Here is a 21217-nt window from a genome sequence, read left to right as displayed (position 1 = left end):
AAATCCAAATTAGAGATTAAGATAAAAAAAAAAAGAACATGCCCGCTATGATACACCCTCAAAATAAAGAGTATTCTTCTGTTCTCAATTGCATAGAAATGTAATTATAATAATAACCAACTAAAAATTGTATGATTTGTAGGTAGATCATTCTACAAACCTGCTAAAAGCCAATAAATAAAATAGTTAGATGTGGGGGAAATCTACTGTTTCATGAACAAAATGGTTCTTAAATCCTGGAAGTACTCTGGAAAATTGGGTACCTGTAAACAACCCATGAATAGGACTGGATTAATGCCTCCCTTCAGATTCCTAGAATTTAAAGATGATTCCCCCAAAGAATCTCTGGACAGGTATTCTATCTGTGAGGTAAGGTATAAGAAGTAAGAACAACTTTCACTTATCTGGAAAGATGACCCATTAAACCGACCTGATTTTCCAGGTCAAGAGACAGGAGGCACCACTGAAGACATACTAGTGCAGTGATGGCTAACCTTTTTGTCATCGCGTGACGAAAGTGTGCGCGGACCCGCACCCATAATGCAGTGCGCATGTAAACCCCCCTTGTGCCCCCATGCACATGCAAGTGCTCCCCTGCACTCTCCCCACCCCCTACCCATGTGTGTGTGCTACCCCGGGCCCTGTGCATGCACGCGCGATCCCCATGCTCTCCTGCCCCTGCATGTGTGCGTGACCCCCCATGCTTCCCTCACCCCATGCATACATGTGCAACCACCTGTGCATGCACGCGTGACCCCTCACACATGCATGCACATATCCCACATACGCCCTGCCCCCCATGCATGCGTGGCAGAGATCCGAAAATCAGCTGGCTGGTGGGAGGCGCATGCGCAGTGGAGCTGAGCTGGGGCAATGGCTCGTGTGTTATCAGAGAGGGTACTGTGTGCCACCTCTGGCACGTATGCCATAGGTTCATCATCACAGTACTAGTGTTTTGATTGAAGATGGAGCCAGAACAGGGACCACAGAATTATTCAATGAGCTAAGTTGCTAAGACTAGCCTAGAAGGAAAATACTGAGTTAGTGCCATTTGGGAACTCAGCTTGCTATCTTCAGGGTGTGGGATTACATGACAATTTTAAGACTTGTAGGTTTTTGCACTACGTTCAATGAATTCTTATTGGTGGCATAGGGAGTATTGAACATCTGAAGCTTGAGTTTGCAATAAATATCACTTTCAGAGTTTTACTATGTAATGTGTTGTTTAGCTTTGGTCCTAAAATTGTCTAGGTGAGCTTGATAAAAACAGGGGGCTCCTAATAATACACTTACTTATGATCATTTTCTGTCTCTCTTGTGATACCGTTATGTCATGCAAATAAGAAATGCCCATTAAAACAGGTTGAGTAGAAGCTGGGGCAATGGAAGTATTGAAAGTACATATAGCATTATTGACTATTGTTACCACTAGATAATTAGAGGTAGAACTGGAAGAACCATATGGCTAGAACTGCATGCTATTTTGCACATTAAAGCAATCTACAAGACAGCCTGCTCCAATTTATTAACTGATAAAAATGGGAAAACTATAATTCTCTAAATGTGTTAGTTTATATGTTTGCTGGGTTTACTCATCTTTCATTTTTCTTATGCGTTTTAAAAATGATACATAATTTCTTATGTGAGCAATAATTAAAGCTCCAGGGATATCATTATCATAAACAAAAGATATTTACAGGAGAAACAAAAGATAATCATCACCAAATTGTCTGAGTGCAATTTCTTTGTAAAGCACCTTGTAGTTTGCAGAACCAAAATTGCTTAAATAAATCCTAGCATTTTAATAATATTCCTTCTGTAAATCTACTGCTTTCCCAAGGCTTGGTATCTTTGTGTTGTTTCTGATTATTGTTGGTGTTATTATTTCTATTTTGGATTTAAAAAAAGGTTTAATAGGAATGTGCTGTATTACTTATTTTTGCACATATCTGTCTCTGATGGGGATAGAGACTGTTCTCTACCTGAAAATGCTCTTTTCTGTTTATTGCTCTTTTTGGGACCACATGCTGAACAACAAAACCCACTATGAAGCCCCAGCAACCACTTCCTTAAGCCTTATCTGTCTTCACTCTATCGCTAGTTTGCTAGTTTTTGCATGCTGGCCTCTTCCAGTTTTCTCTGCTCTATGCAAAAGATGCATATACTGTAGTAGTAGCTAGGCAACAAGGAGTTTCAAGGTTCAAGTTTTCTGATGAACATGGAATTTTTTTTTTTGTAGTCTTTCTTCATTTTTATCATCCCCTATCAACAATATTTGGCGTAATGGTTAAGAAACCAGGCTAGAATCTAGGAGACCATGAACTCTAGTCCCACCTTAGTTAGAAAGCCAGCTGGGAGACTTTTGAGTCACTTTCTCCCAGCCATAGGAAGAAAGTAAGAGCAAACTGCTTTTGAAATCTTGCTAAGAAAACTACAGGGATATGTCCAGGCAGTCATCAGGAATCAATCCTGACTTGGAGGCACAACATCTGCAAGATGGTTATAATAACTGCAAAACTTTAGTGCAGAAAATGGATGTTGTTCAAATTCAGTGAGACTTTTTTAAAAAAGAAGTTACTAGTTATGACTTCTTTACTTCCTCTTTTATCATTTCAGGTGTCAGGGGAGAAACAAAGTTTTGGCTTTTGCTCTTCTGGCAGCCACAACCATTGTTCTTTGATACTGTTGTAGTGTATTTTTGATGTTGTCTCTCCATCTTCTTCTGGGTCTGCCTTGTGTTCTTTGACCTTCTCCTCTTTTTGTATACGCCTTGTTTGGCCTAAGACTCCCACGACATCCTCTCCAAGTGAGCAAATCACTTTATTTACTGTTTTGTGTGTAGTTGAAAATTGGTTCCAATTATTTCTTTTATGGCAGTGATGGCTAACCTTTTCCGGACCAAGTGTGCAAACTGCATGCATGCGCGTGTGCATGCATGTACCCAAACCCCCAAGATGCAATGCGTGCGCACCCCCATGCATGCACGTGCGGGCCCCAGCATGCCCCTGCCCCCACACATGCATGTGTGCCCCCCAATGCATCCCACCCCCGCATATGCGCAGCAGAGACCCAAAGACCAGCTGGACAGCGGGTGGCACATGCACATGTGCAGCAGAGCTGAACTGGGGCGACGGCTCGTGTGCCATCAGAGAGGGCGCTGTGTGCCACCTCTGGCACGCGTGCCATAGGTTCACCATCATGGTCTTATGGTCTCATTTCGGATTTTATCTCTTCTGGTCAGTCCAGCAGCTTTTCTCAAACATCTAAGTTCTGTGGTGACTAACTTTTGTTTATGTTTTTTTGTAAGTGTCCATGTTTGGCCCTGATAACATAGGCCTTATATGAGATGCTTCTTTGCACTGATTGGTACTGCCTTATGTTGTAGGAGTGAAGCAAGCTGTCCATTCTTGGCTTGCCTTATTGCATTCTACGTGAATCTCTTTGTCCATTATACATCTTTGGTGAACATTGTTCCTAGATATTTGATCTTTGATACTTCTTTTATGATTGTTCCTTCTATTACTACATTTAGGGTATGTTTTTTTTCTTACAATTAGGCTGCCAAAATATTTGCAAAATCATATGTTAATTAACACACGATACAGAAAAAATGCTGAGGCCATCAAAAGAATGTAGAGAAGAGTTTGGAGGCTAAAATTTAATCATCATTTATCCTGGATGGTATTAAGGATTCCAGCCTTGGACAGGGGGTAGACTAAAAGACATCCAAAGTTCTTCCAGTCCTAGGATACTATGATTTTAAATGAATTTCTCCATTTTGTCATTAAGACTCTCATGGAAGTCATCAAGTTCTTGAAGGATCTTAGGGTTCCATGGGACAGTCTAAAAACCCTGTTCCATATGACATTGAGACTTTGGATAATACCGCTACTAGAACGTTTGGTCCAGGGCTTTCATGAAGATGAGTTAGCATTATGATTAGTGAGAGTCAGTTTCATGTAGCGGTTAAGGTGCAGGCCTAGAAACCAGAAGACTGTGAGTTCTAGTCCCGCTTTAGGCATGAAGGTGATTTTAGGCTGGGTGATTTTAAGCCAATCATACTCTCTCTCAGCCCAAATCACCTCACAGAGTTGCTGTGGAGAAAGGAGTATTAGGTGTTTTCACTACCTTGAGTTACTTATAAAATAATATGAGCAGGATAAAAATCTAATAAATAAGTAGTGAATGCCCACCCGCGATTATATGGATTTTCCTTTCCTTTCCTATCCTTTTTTGTCATCCTAGCCATATTTTTTTCTTTGTATTGTCCATTATTGCATTTTTTGTTTTTTTATTGTTGACTTGTTAGAATTCATTATCACCGAACACTTTTAAGAATCAAAGGGTGGTATCTCAGAATTGTTATTCTCTCAACAATCTTTATTCTTATACCTGTAAGAACAAACCAGCTCCTCTATTAGGATAATCACCAGAAGCTGTGCTTCAAAGGATAATTGCATGGCTATTAAAAAATAAGCCATTCTCTCTTTTTCACATAACCTTGATTTTATCCCTTTTAGGCACCCTATGATTTTTTTATTATTATTAAAGCCACCAGTGGGTAATTTCAGTTTCAGTTGATTGATATGGCAGCTTTTTTTACTTATTTGCTTTGAAATTAGGTTGCTGCACTTGAACTTGATTTTTTGTTTTCAAAAGAGTTTTGCTTTATTTTTACATTAGCTGCTGTGACATTCAGTAAATGGAAAAGTGGTATTTAAGTTCCCCTAACAATAGCAATAGCAATAGCAATAGCAATAGCAATAGCACTTAGACTTATATACCACTTCACAGTGCTTTACAGCCCTAAGCGGTTTACAGAGTCAGCATATTGCCCCCAACAATCTGGGTCTTCATTTTACCCACCTCAGAAGGATGGAAGGCTGAATCAACCTTCAGCCGGTCAGGATCGAACTGCTGGCAGTTGGCAGAATTAGCCTGCAATACTGCATTCTAACCATTGCGCCACCACAGCTCAAATAGTCAGGACACATGATATAGGACCTGAAATGGAAGATTATAATACAATCTGGACACCAAAGCAATATGTTTGCTTGACCAATTTCTCATTAAAATATATATTTATTTTAATTTCTTCTTGTGCAAAAATACATTTTTCTTTTTTAATATACCGGTATATATATATATATATATATATATATATATATAAAAAAGAGAAGATAAACTAAATTTGCAGTTAGAATTCATCCTCATTATCATCAGGATGGTCACATGCAGAAAAGATACAAACTTTTAAGAGCCAACATTGAAGCACATTTTAAAACAATATACAATTCCTTTCTTGATGTCATCCCTTTTTAATTTTTTAAGCAAAGTGTAGAAATGATAGCTTGATATTAAATCGTAGGTGTGCACAAACATCAAAAATAATTCCAAAATGCCTTGGAACAGAGTACAACCTCTCCCCCATTCATTAAAGCAGCAGCACCTTTTACTGAAGCTCACACGGAGTAAAGTTGTGCTTCTTTAATGAAAGGAAGTGTGCTTGCGCAAATCCCAAGTAATTTCTTCCTAATTGTTTTTTAAGCATGCACTTCTCTAGTAAGTATCAAAAATGCATTTTCTTTTTCTTTTTTGTGAAGCTGAATTTAGTTTTCCATATTTTGGGCAATTTGCTAAATTATAGCTATAGTCAGACATTTACCGCAATAGATACATAAGGGACAGACATTTATTTTAATGTTGTTTTTAAGGCACGTTCAGTAAGCATGTGTATTCACAATTTTCTTTGGTCCGGGACAACTTTTAACAATTGAGGCTATTTATCCAGGTAAGTGAGTATGCAGTTTTCCAAGGATATCCTTATCCTGCCCGTAGACATCTACCGCATGAACTGTATGGATGCTCTGTACACCACCATTATGTCCAGGGACCAAATGTTTACCAAGTGCATTACTGGTTTCAGCAGATTTATTTTGTAAGTCACATTCTCCAGAACAGCGTGTTTGTGCCATGTCTCTAATCCAGTCTTCTTTGAAGCTGGAAAACAAAGAAGAGGCATTCTTTTTATTTATTTAGAAGGAGAAAAAAAAAACCCAATAGCTTTGGTTTAATTTAGCTACAGAATTGCAATTTTGCTTGGCATCTGAAATTAAAAGCACAACAAGTAAGAATGTAAAATGCATAGTTAATACTTTTGTAACATGAATAGTTACAAAACTATTCAACAATAGTTACATTAATTTAAACCAGCCTAAATGCCAGATGTGTACTGTTTGATAAAAAAAGCAATAAAAGAATATAGAGAAATACAATCAATTGTAATTATGTGCATGTAGAGGTGCTTAAAATCATAAACTTTATTCCCTGAAATGGCATAACGCCAAGACATGTTTGACAATTTTAAAATATTAACTAGTTTAATAATGAAACATGTCTTGATTTGTACCAATAAATATTTTTGTATCTCCCTCCCTCCCTCCCTCCCTCCCTCCCTCCCTCCCTCCCTCTCTCTCTCTCTCTCTCTCTCTATCTATCTATCTATCTATCTATCTATATATATATATATACACACATATATAAAATACGCTTGTTTAACTGTATTACTGGATGAAAAGAATAGAATTCTTTATTGGCCAAGTGTGATTGGACACACAAGGAATTTGTCTTCGGTGCATAAGCTCTTAGTGTACATAAAAGATATAAGTGATAAATCATGATCATAGTCATCATACATTCATCATGAATCATAAGATACAACACTTATAGTCATATGGTACTAAATAAGCAATCAAAATCATACTAGGAAACTAAATGGCACACTATAAATTGTAAAGATACAAGCAACATTATAGTCATAAGTACAAAGGAGATAGGTAATAGGAAGGATGAGAAGAATAATAGTAATACAGTCTTAATAAATAGTTTGACAGTGTTGAGGGAATTAGTTGTTTAGCAGAGTGATGGCATATGGGAAAAAACTGTCCTTGTGTCTAGTTGTTCTGGTGTGCAATGCTCTACCCTCGTCGTTGTGAGGGTAGAAGTTGAAACAATTTATGTCCAGGATATGAGGGGTCTGTAGATATTTTCACAGCCCTCTTTTTCACTCGTGCAGTATACAGGTCCTCAGTGGAAGGTAGGTTGGTAGCAATGGTTTTTTCTGCAATTCTAATTATCTGTTGAAGTCTGTGTCTGTCTTGTTTGTCTGCAGAGCCAAACCAGACAGTTATAAAGGTGCAGATAACAGACTCAATAATTCCTCTGTAGAACTGGATCAGCAGCTCTTTGGGCAGTCTGAGCTTTCTGAGTTGGCACAGAAAGAACATTCTTTGTTGTGGTTTTTTGATGACATTTTTGATGTTAGCTGTCCATTTTAGATCTTGAGATATGATAGAACCTAGAAACTTGAAGGTCTCTACTGTTGATACTGTGTTGTCTAGTATTGTAAAAGGTAGTAGTATATGAGGGTTTCTGCTAAAACCTACCATCATTTTTATGGTTTTGAGTGTGTTTAGTTCAAGACTGGTCTGGTCGCACTACAGATGTTAGAGCAACTGGTCTGAAGTCATTCAGTTCCTTGATGGATGGTTTCTTCAGCCCTGGGATGATAGTAAAGGTTCTTTGATGCCTATCTTGCAAGTACGACATCTCAGAGAGCTATGGCCTATTATCACCATTTGTGATCTTCCTTGCTAGCTTCTCACAAGCAAAGTCGATGGGGAAGCCAGCAGGAAAGGTCAGAAGTTGCTCTGATAAGACATTCCCACCTGTAGCATCCTCCCATCTGTGCGCAACCTCCACTGGCCCAGGGTCTCCCCAACTCACATGCAGTCTGCCCTGGGCCTTCCAAGGTCTCCCTCAACTTCTCTAGATTCATGCATGGCCTGTGCTGGGCCTGCCAAGCTCTCCCTCTGATTTGCACCCAGCCTGTGCTGGGCATCCAAAGCCTAGTCTGGACTCACATACAGCTTGCAGTGTGGCCTTCCCACAGCCTCCCACATCCCTCTGCAGCACCCTCATCCCTTCCGTAGCACCTTGATGTTTCCATGTAGGAGTTCTGCCACTTTCCCATTCAATGACCCAAGAATCAAAAACTAGAAAGTCTATTCCCAACTACACTGTACACCAGCTTTGCAGTCTTCACACTGACCTTTACTGGAAAGAAACTTTTGCATAATCCACATCTACACAGTCTTCTTTATGGCACTTTCTTCACTTGGATTCCTTGGAATTCTATTAATTTATTGTTTCTGACATTCAAACACCACTTTTGCAATGGCCTTAGGGAGAGTTGAAGCTATGCAAGAGCAATTACAGGAAATAATTCACTGAATATGATACTTTGTGCTTCTGACGTTGTATTAATGGATTAATGACATTGGATAGAGCATTGGATTTTCACAAAGTAATAAAAGTCAGAAGTGAAACTGAAAGGGCAACAAGAGAGGAAAAGAATGTACAATATAATTTGAAGGGAAAGGTGAGGTTGTCAGCTACCTCTGTGTTTGATTCCTAGCTTCTGGAAGGCATAGAAGATCATTTTCAATTTTAAGGTCTGTCAGAAGGCAATAGTAATTCAAATAGAAAGTTCCCTCAGACACAAATTATTTAAAAAATGTTTGGTGTTTCCAGCCACCGAACCTTCTATCTTTCTGTAACTGACTGTGCAGAGTTGTTTTTCCAACTTGGCAACTTTCAGATGTGTAGACTTCAACTCCCAGAACACCTTAGCCAGCATTAGGTTCAGGGGTGGGTTCTAATTTTTTTTACCACCGGTTCTATGGGTGTGGCTTATTTTGTGGGTGTGGCTTGGAGGTCATGTGACTAGGTGGGCGTGGCTAGCTGGTTAGTCATTTCTGGAAGGTCCTCGCACTTACGACCAAGTCCTCGCACTTACGACCCGAGTCATTTGTTTGCTTTTAACATTGATCAGCTGTAGGACGGCCCTTTGAAGCCCCACGGCAAGAGTTTAAACAGTTTTTTTCCCTCTAGTCATCAGCTGGGACTCAGGAGGCAGCAATAGATTGGGGGTGGGACCAAATAAAAGGTAAGAATAACGTGGGGGGAGGGCGGGGGGGAGAACCGGTTCGGTGATGTCATATCGTCACCGCTACCGGCTTCGGCCGAACCAGACCGAACCGGGAGGAACCCACCACTGATTAGGTTGCCAAGTCTGAAAGACACTTCTCTAGAATATTCTTTGAAGTTTTATGTCAAAGAAACAGCAGGTAGAATACTTTTGCTAGGGTAAAACAAAAGAAATTATTGAAATAATTACACGTTATGCTCAAAACACCGGTAGACATTAAATGTCATTAAAATCTGTACCTTAAAATCTCAATAGAACTCCATTTGTCTAAATCAAATTATCTTGACTCAGTTTTGATTTTTATAAGAACAAACCATAATTGTGAACAGAGTGGAGACTGGGAAAAATCAATTATCTCTAGGAATGCTATTAAAACATCAATCACAATGTTTTTAATGGCAACAATTACTGAAGAGTTTTCACATCCCACATTTATAGAATTCCAAAGAAATCTCCTGAACAAATCATTTCTATCAGAATATCACTAATAATTTGATCAATTAAATGATCAAATAATTACTATACTATGAGTGAATTTTTTCCTCTCATTTTCCTCTCACATTAGTGATTCTGGATCACCAGATACTCATGACAGATGTTAAAAGAGTATTAATGATTAGATTAAATATAGATTATTTTCACCCACCGTTATTATTTGTGTAAATAATTCAAGGTGGCAATGCTCCTTCCTTTTATTTTCCTACCACAACAATCCTGTGAGATGAGCTGTGTTGAGAGAGACTGACTGGCCCAGTGGTGGGATGCTGCTCATTTAACAACTGGTTCGGTGAGTGTGTGCTAAGGCGCTTGTGCGCAGCACTGAAAATGGAGCATTTAGAAGCTCAGCTTACCTTCCAAGTCAGCAATGGTAAGTAGAATAGCGAGGGGGGGGAAATCAGCTGTGCCGCATGATTGATATGAGCTACAAAGCAGGAAATAAAGGACAGGATAGAGCGGGGGCGTGGGCCAATTGATAGTCGGCACTACTGGTTTGCGTGAACCGGTCCGAATCAGCTGAATACCACCTCTGGACTGGCCCAAAGTCATTCAGCTGGTTTTTATGCCTAAAGTGGGATTAGAACTCACCTGGTTTCTAAGTGCTGTCTTAACCACCAGACCAAACTAGCTGTCTATGTTACCTGGAATAGAAGACTTGTGGAAACAAGTCTAATGGGAATTTGATCATACATCAGTTTTTTGGGGGTGGTACATTTTATGAATATTTCAACTCACTTTGGCTTTATTTTCATAATTATTTTCCTTAAAGCTTCATTATTCTCTTGCAGATGGCAACTCAGTCACAGATTTTGTGAAACTGGAAAGAACGACCCTGATGTTGGTAGGACTTTGACAGAAGTGACAAAATAATCATAACGTGGATAATTTAATCTTAGTAGAAAAACTGATGCATAAATCAACAGTGTTGAGAAATATAGTTAAGCCTAATTCTTAGCTACAAAAATTCGAGAAAGTGGAGTTACCAACACTGCTCATTCGATTATATCACATTCATTGTTTGGAAGAATACATTGAGATGCATTAGATCAGCAATTAATTAAATTTTTGCTTTTTATTTAGTTTACAGCAATCAAGGAATGACTATGGGTTCTAGCAGCCCAGTTTTTGGAAGCATCTGTGAGGTATGTAAATTTGAAAGTACAGTATACAAGTGCTATCATTTCAATGGAGGGATGACTTCTTTGTACTTTTAAATTCTGAGGTATTTTAGTTTATAAGGAGTGTATCAAAGGTATACATGATATGACAACAGGATGGGCATGTGCATAAATATGCATTTTTATTCCTACAAATGTGTATGAATAACTGTATTTACATGCAGATTTCACTTGTAGAATCAGCAGTATATTTTGACAGTTTGATTGGTGTCTGTAGTTTTAGTCTTATTTTGCATTGCTTTTTAAAAAAAAAGAAAAAAGAAAAAAAATAATACAGTAAGCACCAATGGCATTCAGAAAAATTCCCTTAATTTTCCTTTGTTATTATTGCTTTTTGCCAGAAGGGATAATAATGTTAATAGCACTAGCAATAAAAAGATGCTTGCACAGTTAAGACATTATAAGTGTGGTCACATATTTTCTGACAGATGTTAAAAATGGCTTTGCAAATAAATTTCCTCCAAAAGGGAGTGGAACAAAAATTCTTGTACCAAAATATACATTTTAGTGGCAGTAATAGATTCTTTATGAGAAAATCATGCACAAGGGAACACCATGTTTGCAACAGCATAATACTATATAAAGAAAACAGAATTACATTGCTTTAAATATTGTTTGACTTCGTTGTCTCCACCAAAAGGAAATTATTTAGACTCAAACGAATAATTGCACAACAACCTGAAAACCACTGATTTATCTATCCTTTAATTCAAAATAGTTTTATGCTACTCTATATCCAAAAAAGACAAGGGGGCATATAAAGTGTAATTAAAATAAATCCTAATCGGTGGGATTCAAAACATTTTACTAGCGGTTCTGTGGGCATGGCTTGGTGAGTGTGGCATGGCTTGGTGGGTGTGAATTGGTGGGCATGGCAGGGGAATGTAAAATCTCCATTCCCGGTTCTGTGGGCATGGCTTGGTGGGTTTGGCATGGCTTGGTGGGTGTGGCTTGGTGGACGTGGGGAGGGAATGTAAAATCTTCATTCCCTCTCCACTCCAGGGGAAGGTTACTGCAAAATCCCCATTTCCTGGGACTTGGGAGGCAGAGAATAGATGGGGGCAGGGCCAGTCAGAGGTGGTATTTACCGGTTCTGCGAACTACTCAAAATTTCTGCTACCGATTCTTCAGAACTGGTCAGAACCTGCTGAATATCACCTCTGGTCCTAATAAAGTGGTCTCCATATTATATAATCCTTCTGCCTGTATATTTTTCTGCTCATTTTAGAAACAGGCATAGAGCTTTGCTATTTATTTATTTTATTTAATATAATTTATTTACTTTCAACTCTGTCATATTCCACACTGGTTGTACATGAACCAAGAAGGACTTCCTTTCTTCATTCTCCTGGTGTTTTGAAACATACATTCCCCTCACTAACAATTGGTATGATGCAAAACTGTAACGTAATCATCTGGAGGCTTCAGTTTTCTCTATTGTTTTTTTCTGTAAATTGTCCAGAGCAGTGGTGAAATCCAAATTTTTTTACTACCAGTTCTGTGGGCATGGCTTGGTGGGCGTGGCTTGGTGGGCGTGGCAGGGGAAGGATACTGCAAAATCTCCATTCCACCTCACTCTGGGGCCAGCCAGAAGTGATATTTGCTGGTTCTCCGAACTGCTCAAAATTTCCGCTACCGGTTCTCCAGAACCTGCTGGATTTCACCTCTGGTCCAGAGGCATATTGGAGTTGGACAGCCTCCCTTAATAAAAAATGCAACTACTGCTACTACTAGTAGTAACAACAATAACAAACATGAAAAAAGCACTAAAGGGATAGAAGTGTGATATATCAATTCTATGATTTATCTAAGTTTCCTATCTCTGGGGTCCCCAACCCCCCCCCCAGTCCATGGACCAGCACCAGGACACGGCATGCCAGAAACCGGGCTGCACAAACAAGTGAAGCCCTATCTGCAGGCTGCCGGAAGAAATGTCCCCCTCCAGTCCGCAGAAAAACGTCTCCACGGAACCGGTCCCTGGTGCCCAAAAGTTTGGGGACCACTGTCCTATCGATTTACTTGGATACTGAAGTCATACAAACACAGAAAGCTCCATTATATCGATCCATTCTGCTGCTCCAACTAATCAAGTATTGTTAATACTTTCTGGTCTTTCAAACAAATATTTTTCTCCCTCCCCTGAGCTCTCTATGGCCTCAAGACTATTTCTATCCACAGGAAGAGGTGCTGAAAGGAGTTTTAAATGGACAAATGACAGAAATTTGTCCTAAAACCTGAAAAAGAAGTGTTAATTGAGGATTTAGAGGGGGGGAAAAACAAGTTGCTAGTTCGTAAAAGTAAGATTGAGGCTTAACAAATGCCGGAGCACAGAAAACAAAAGGGAAAAGAAAGAATTGCTTTATATTAGAAAACAGAGGGTATACCAGAGTAGATATCTTATTGTTTACCTTTCTCATTAATGTTTTTGATTAGAATTCCAACTACTTGAATATAATACAGGGGAATGATTCATTAAGATTATGTTTAATGTGTCCTCCATTCCTATATATGAAAACCCCAAAGCCTACATAGAGCTGATAAAGCAGGGTTGATCCCTCCAGCCTAACTTCTGCAACCATCAGATTATTTCCCAATTATGCCACTGAAATTGGGTGACAAAACCAACAATTTTGTGATTTTTGTACTTTTTAGTCTCACAAAAATACAGAATAAATATGTCATTTACATGTGAGATTATTTTCCATCCCAGTTTCCCAACAACCCATAAAAATGCAAAAAGGGGCTAATGTTTTCAGGCCTGGTTATTGCCCACGTAGATTTCAGCATCTGGAAAAAAAATCCTACATATTTAAAATGAAAAGTTTATCCTATCTTAAAAGGATCACCATGTAATAAATCTAAGTAGCCCCAATAATATGCATCCTAAATACTGTTTATTATTAGTGATAGTCACATTGAGGGGGAATGATGAAAGTCGTGCTTAAAAAGTCTGGAGGTCACCAGATTGGGAACAGATAGATTAAATCTATAAATCCAATAAGATCTGGCAGCCATCCAGTTCCAAAGCCCATTAGTAAAACTGCTTATAGATCCTTGTATATCAGCTCTTCTATCTAGATCAACATTCTTTCGAACTCCACAATTCCTCCACAGTTTCCAGCAGGCCTGGGGGAGGTTGATTTGTTTGTGGTATCTCTTTTATATGTGGCATAATTAGTTGCAACATATTGCTGTTAATTAAGTTACTATTGCTGTTTTCCTTTTATTATTTTAAAAACTGTATTACATGTATTCCTTCAAAAATTGTATGTAAGTTAAATAAATGAATGACTGAAGATGTGGAAAAGGAAGGGGATGGGAGGGAAAAACTTGTGGTGTTTGATGCCTCAAGATGTGGTGATGAATAGTAATTTAAATGCGTTTTAAAAGATCAGAAAAATCAGCAGAAATGTGTCAATGGTTGCAATTCTATATGCTAATTCTGAAATGACATTATGCTTAAAAGGACTGCTCAGCATAGTTATAGAATTTCTCTTAGTCATTAGGATACAATAAAGCTTTCAAATATAGAGACAATAAACCGATTCCAGGGTGGGATGAACAGCAGGAAAGAAAGACTGTTTTGGAAATCAGCTGTAGGACTCTGACAACTATATAAGCAGGATTTTAGAATTAGCAGAGCCTTGCCTTGAATGTAGAATGTTCTAATGGTCTGTGACATTAGGTCAGTCTTGCTCAACCTTGACAATTTTAAGATACAGGGACTTCAACTCCCACAGTTTCCCAGCCAGCATGCTTAGGAGTTGAAGTCTGGAAGTTGAAGTCCCTACATCTTAAAGTTGTCACGATTGAGAAACACTAGTTTAGAAAAATGGCATGGATATCTCACTGACAAAGTGAGATAACAGAAGCAGGTTTTTTGTTTTTTTGTTTTTTTTTGAACAGAACAGCTAGTTTTGTGACATCAAATGGCACTTATTCAAATATGCAGTTATTAGATTTTGTGGTTGCTTTTATCAATAAAACATCTATTGTAACTTAAATTTTTGTTTACTGAAGCCTGGTGATTATGTATCATCTCCACTTTCCTGTATGCTTTAGGTCTTTACTGCAAAATAAACATATTAAAGCAATTTCACTCATTTTGATGCAGCACTTCCTTTTCCAGGTATATTGTTAAGTTAATTTATAGAAGAAAAAAAATATACAGTAGCATCTTCACAGGTGTTTAAAGCCCTAGATAAGTCTACTCAAATAGAAAACCCACTGAATTTAGTGGTTTTATTTCCAAGTTAACTAGTCAAGATTTGAACTTTGGATTGCTTTTTTTATTTGTAAGCTCCCACAGGCAATAACCCATTTCATTTCAAATGTTTATTCTTTTTCTTCCCAATGCCAATTTTCCTGGAGGCTCAATGTGTTTCTTTTCATTAAATCCTCTACTTTCCCTCACTACAACCCTCAGCTAAAAGCATCTTGATTTAACCTTTTAAACTCCCATAATATATATCTCAGTCTTTCAGAGATAGCAACATCTAAAAATAACCTGCAAATACTTAGGCTGGAGCACTCCAAACAGTAGCTCTTACCAACCAACCAACCAACCAAAATAGTTTTCTTTGCTATTGGTACATAGCAGCTGTGCAACCAATCCTCAGAAGACAGTCTCTCATAGTTAATGAAACCCATCGGCGTTTTGCAGTTCAACCAGCAATTAGATTACCTAACCAGTGACATTTTCCTATTACAATTTCAGCTAGATAAACTTAGCAACAACCTTTATCAAAATTCTTTAGCTTTTTTTTAATGAATACAGAGTTTTAGAAAAAAAATCAAACATTTATTTTGCAAATCTACATACCAGAAACCCACTTGTAGCTCACCTACTGCATAGCTTGGTGGTTTCATCTACTATACATATATTATGATGTTTCATAAATATAAGAAATTATCAGGGTGATGATCCTGCAGCCCTTGAGCCACAGGTGACCCTTGGTCTAAGTTCAAAGTCCTCTTTCAGGAGGTCAGTTTAGATCTTTGATAAGATTTGTCCCATCCTTCTCTGCCAGGTGCTGTTTGGTGGTGACAGAAGAGGTTATCTGTATGAGGAAAGAAGTCTTTGTTGGGGAATGAGAATTGGTGTCTTCAACCCTTCATGCCCTGGACTCTCAATCATTGCTTGCTTCAGTTCCATTGACCAATCATCATTTCAGGAGTTCCAGGAAAAAAGGGAAGGTTGGAGACCATTTGCCACTTATCTAGACCTGCTAGGTGGACCAGTGGTTTCTTGAAGAGGGGATGCATTATCCTCTCCTTCCAGGTCAATAATACTACCTCCATCCTGAAGATGCGTACACAATCATCCTGGTTAAGCTCCCAACACCTCCCTGGAGTCTTTCACCACTTTATAAGAATCAAGTTCTAAACCACAAGTGACTGTACATCAGTCCTTAAAATGGGCAGGTTCAAACTCATCCCAGATAATCCTGCAAGAAGGTTCTGTCAGACTATCTTCCTCTATGTCAATCCTGAAAATAAAAAGGATTAAGCAAACCCAATACCACTACCCAGCAATTGCATTTTGATTCTCTTTGTTAACAATAGTTCCTATCACTCTTCTTTACCGCCCATCTATTTCTCTGAAGATAGTCATTCCTAAGCTAATGATCTTTTTGTTTCAGTCCCCTCTTTAAAACTGATATTCCTGAACAGTGTTGAGAGAAGACAGCACACTTTCTATTGTCCTTTGTATTGCTAGGTGTGCCATCCACTTTCTTGGGTAACTCCTTATCCTAGCAAGAAAGCTCAACCAGCCCAACATCTCCAGGAAAGATTGACTTGACTTACTCTTCTGCCCCAAAATGCTCATCTTCCTTTGTCTCCAGAAATCTCCTGTTGTACTGCCTTTCCCTGAACAAGTGATGTCTGTACGAACAAGTGGGCATGTATAAATGCTGTCTCTTTACACCCTCTGTCTTCTTTGCTGTGGACAAAGTTTTAACATCACATCTTTAAGCCTTCTGTCCTTTCTACTATGGCAAGAGTCATTAATGCTGAATTGAAAAGCTACTGACTTATTTGCTTGCTGGCATGCCTCAGACTCTTTTGGCCTTACATTGAACTGCTCACCCACCTTGGCACAAAGTCTTCTGGTGTGTTTAGTTTTTACTTTGCTTTTTCTGCCTATATAGTTGAACTCTGTGTGAGCTCCATTAGAGTTAATTGCTTCTAGAAATCGTCTATTCCACACCCTTCTCTGAACTCCCTCTTTGTTCCTCTCTCTCCTTTATCTCGGTCTTGGAAGGGTTGAGTTGGAGCCTGTTTCTCCCCATCCAGACCCGCACGGCTTCCAAACACTGGGACATCACTTCCAAGGCATCGTTGGGATTGTCTGGGGTGGAGATGTACAGCTGAGTATCATCAGCGTACTGATGGAACTCCACCCCAAAACCACGGATGATCTCACCCAGCGGCTTCACATAAATGTTGAACAGGAGGGGCGAGAGGATCGACCCTTGTGGCACCCCAAAAACAAGGCACCTCGGGGTCGACCGCTGCCCCCCTGTCAACACAGATTGCGACCGGTCGGAGAGATAGGAGGAGAACCACCGCAAAACGGTGCCCCCCACTCCCAGTCCCTCCAGCCGGCGCAACATGATACCATGGTCGATGGTATCAAAAGCCGCTGAGAGATCTAACAGGACCAGGATAGAGGAATAACCCCTACCCCGAGCCCTCCAGAGATCATCCACCAATGCGACCAATGCCGTTTCCGTGCTGTACCCAGGCTGAAACCGGACTGGAGCGGATCCAAATAGACAGCTTCATCCAGGTACTGAGGAAGCTGTCGCGCCACCACACTCTCAACAACCTTCGCAATAAAACAAAGGTTGGAGACTGGACGATAGTTAGCTAAAACAGCAGGATCCAGGGAGGGCTTCTTGAGGAGGGGCCTCACAACCACCTCTTTCAAAGCAGCCGGCAGGACACCCTCACTCAAAGAAGCGTTAATAATCCCCTGGAGCCAGCCTCGTGTAACCTCCCGGGAAGCCAGCACCAACCAGGAGGGACACGGGTCCAATAAACATATGGTCACATTTAGCCGTCCCAAGATCCTGTCCACGTCCTCGGGAGCCACAGGATCGAACTCCTCCCAGATAACACTCTCAAGGCCTGCGTCAGTCATCTCGTCTGGACTAACCCAGTCAGCGGCCAAGTCTTCCCGAATCTGAGTTATTTTATCATACAGATACTGTACTAAATCCTCAGCTCGGCTCTGCAAGGGGTCATCCCGCGCTCCCAGATGGAGGAGGGAGTGGGTCACCCTAAACAGGGCAGCTGGGCGATTATCTGATGACGCGATAAGAGCGGCAAAATAATTAGATTTTGCCGCTTTTATCACCACTAGGTAGGTCTTAATATGAGACCTTACCAGTGTCAAGTCAGATTCGGATCGGCTGGCCCTCCAACCGCTCTCTAGGCATCTTTTCTGGCGCTTCATCTCCCTCAGCTCCTCGGAGAACCAAGGAGCTAAGTGAGTTCGGTGCCAGGTCAAAGGCCGCAAAGGCACGACATGGTCCAGAGCCCCGGCGGCCGCACTATCCCAGGCAGCCACCAGGTCTTCAGCCGAGTCATGAGCTAGGGTCTCAGGAAATGGCCCAAGCTCCCTCTGGAACCTATCAGGATCCATCAGGCGCCTGGGGCGGAACCACCTGGTCGGCTCCACCTCCCTGTGACGGGGTGCGGCGGTCAGAAAGTCAAGTCGAAGGAGTGAGTGGTCAGACCATGACAAGGGCTCGATGCCTATATCCCCTATATCAAGACTACTCAACCACTGACCAGAGATAAAAACTAAGTCCAGAGTGTGTCCACCCATGTGAGTAGGGCCGTGAATTACTTGAGTCAGGTCCATGGCTGTCATGGAAGCCATGAACTCCCGAGCTACCTCAGACGTTTCACCGACAGATGGCAAGTTAAAATCCCCCATGACTAGAAGTCTGGGGGTATCAACCGCCACCTCGGCTATGACGTTGAGGAGTTCGGGCAGGGTCGTTGCCACGTGGCAGGGAGCCAGGTACGTGATCAACAAACCCATCTGCACCCCACGACCCCACTTCACAAAAAGGGACTCACATCCGGCTATCTGAGGTACAGTGGTTTTCCTCGGATTGAGACCTTCCTTTAGAATGACTGCTATCCCCCCGCCCCTGCCCTGAGCTCTCGGCTGATGAAATGCACGGAAGCCTGGTGGGCACATATCCACGAGGGGAACCCCCCCCTCATGGCCCAACCAGGTCTCCGTAATACCTGCCAGGTCCGCACCCCCCTCCCTAACAGTAATTGCGTGTACTGCATTCTTTATAGCCTAGTATTAACCACTTCAGATCTCTGTGTTAGCTTTTACACTGCTGATTGGAATGAATGTTCAGTGATTAGCCTCCTTTGTTTTTTTTAATAAAGTGCATCATTTCATTATTCATTATAACTTCATTCTTGGACTTCTGAACACATCTGTTTGTTTCTGGCCTCCAGGGCCCCCCTGTTCATTGAACATTTTTGCCAAAATCTAAAGTTTCCTTAACATGTTGACATCTAAAGGTGGCCAAATCACATAGTAACAAAAGGGAGGGAAAGTACTTGAGAAAATGGGTTTAAATTCATTTCTTGCAGCAATGCTTAAAGAAGAAGGAGCATATGGAAGAAAGAATCCATGCAATAAATTTATTTGATTCTGAAAAACACATTTCTGTTCTGACCATACAGGATTTCAATTGCAAAGCATTTAAGCTATTGATATATTTGCCCCCATGTTGACAAAAAAGCATTGCTTTGCAGGATGCTGTAAGAACAGAATTATCCAAGTAACGGAAAAGAAACTTTCATCCATTTGTTAAAATAAATTAGGATAAATGTGAGGACTGTTTAATGTTCAAAGTTGACAATTTCTTTCTTTTCAGGATAATAAAGAAAGGAATTGCCCTTGGTGGATAAAAGTTGGCATAGGTTTCCAGAGCATTTAGCTATTTGGCACATTGTCTTAACATAGAGGGGCATAACTATGTTAAAAAAAAATAGCAATTGTTATGTGAGGACAAGAATCTAGGAAATAGTGTGCAAAAATAACATCTAATTTATTGTCTTCCAATTGGATTTCTTACATTATACATGATGGGCCTTTTTGAGATTGCTCTTACTCCAATCATTCCTCTTTACTGCCGTGCTGTTAACAGCAATTTATGTGTTGGGATCATTTGACTCTATCTAATTCATTATACAATAGCCCTTAAGTGACACACAAAACTGCCATCTCATTTGTCAGCTTCAGGGTTCATTTTCCACATAATCCAGTGGACCAATGGCAATATATCATTTAATATAGAGAGAGTGCCATATACAGATCTTCAGTGTTACTGAAATAGATGTGGGGGGGGGGGGAATGCATGTTGTTTGCTTTGGTTCATGGGACAAGGTATCCTTAGGGCAGCTTATGAGACTGATCAATAAAACAAATCAAACTAACCCTAAAGTTAAGATGGAGGACTCTATCTTAATACCAGTTCCATTTCCTTTCTCATTCTTTTGTGTTTAGTCACATTCTTGGGCCCATCATAGCTTGGGGATTCCATTGACTTCCCCTCTTCCTTTTTAATTGGTTAAATGGCTCAAGTTCAGTGGTGGGTTGCCTCCGGTTCGCACCGGTTCTATAGAATCAGTAGTAAAACTGGTGGGAGGCTCCACTCACCGATCCTGACATCATCAGAACGTGGCTCATTGCAAACCGGTAGTAAAGGTAAGTAGAACCCACCCCTGCTCAAGTTGGCTCAAAAAATCAGCCCCTGTGCAGGGCTGACTTAACGCATGGGCCTGATGGGCACTTGCCCATGGGGCCCACGAGAATAGGGGCCCCATACTAATCTGTGTATGTTAACTCTTCAATGCAACTTGTATCACATAAATACAGCAACATATTTATTACATTTTATTGCATTTTTAAATTAATACTAACATGCATTAATAGAAATAAACACTGATTTTTTTCTGTAGATGATAAGACGAGCCCACACGTTTTTAATGTTTCAACATTGATTTTGTTGGAAGTGCCAATAAAATAAATATATATTTAACTTACTCGACCATTTATATTTTTATTCCTGTGAGTAGTTGTCATAGGGGCTCCAGTACACTGCTTTACCCAGGACCCATAATGCTGTTAAAACGGTCCAGCCCCCATGGTCCTGGGTACATCACACCATCACTAAACCTTGGGATTAAAGTAAGCAGGAAGCAGCTAGCACAGAGGAATGGACATATGCTGCTCCTTTGAGGTGATACACTTTGTCACTGTTGCTATCGTATGCCAGACTGTTAAAATACGAGGATCTAGCCCAAGAAATACTCAGAATTAATGGTATGTTCCAATTATATTTATTGAGTCAACTTTGCTCTCTTATAGGTGAAGTTGCAGTGCTCCCAGTACCTCGTGTATGTCGCTTAAGTACTAGGGAGGCATGGCTAAAGGTAAGGAGGAGTT

The 21217-nt window shown here is 40.2% G+C and overlaps 1 protein-coding gene across 1 annotated transcript in view; it reads right to left on the bottom strand.

The window, feature by feature from the left end:
* Positions 1–5724: 5724 nt before the first annotated feature.
* SUSD3 (sushi domain containing 3) overlaps positions 5725–21217 on the bottom strand; it is a 51807-nt gene continuing 36314 nt past the window's right edge. Inside the window, exon 6 of the mRNA XM_070933651.1 lies at positions 5725–6000. Within this exon, the coding sequence (XP_070789752.1) occupies positions 5784–6000 (217 nt within the window). The 3' untranslated portion in view covers positions 5725–5783. The remainder of the gene's footprint in view (positions 6001–21217) is intronic.

Source organism: Pituophis catenifer, unplaced genomic scaffold, assembly GCF_029215685.1.
Source record: "Pituophis catenifer annectens isolate HBS135680 unplaced genomic scaffold, rPitCat1.0.hap2 SCAF_2, whole genome shotgun sequence".
Classification (NCBI taxonomy): Eukaryota; Metazoa; Chordata; class Lepidosauria; order Squamata; family Colubridae; genus Pituophis; species Pituophis catenifer.
Note: the sequence above shows the minus strand (reverse complement) of the source record. Positions and strands in the feature narration are given on the sequence as shown.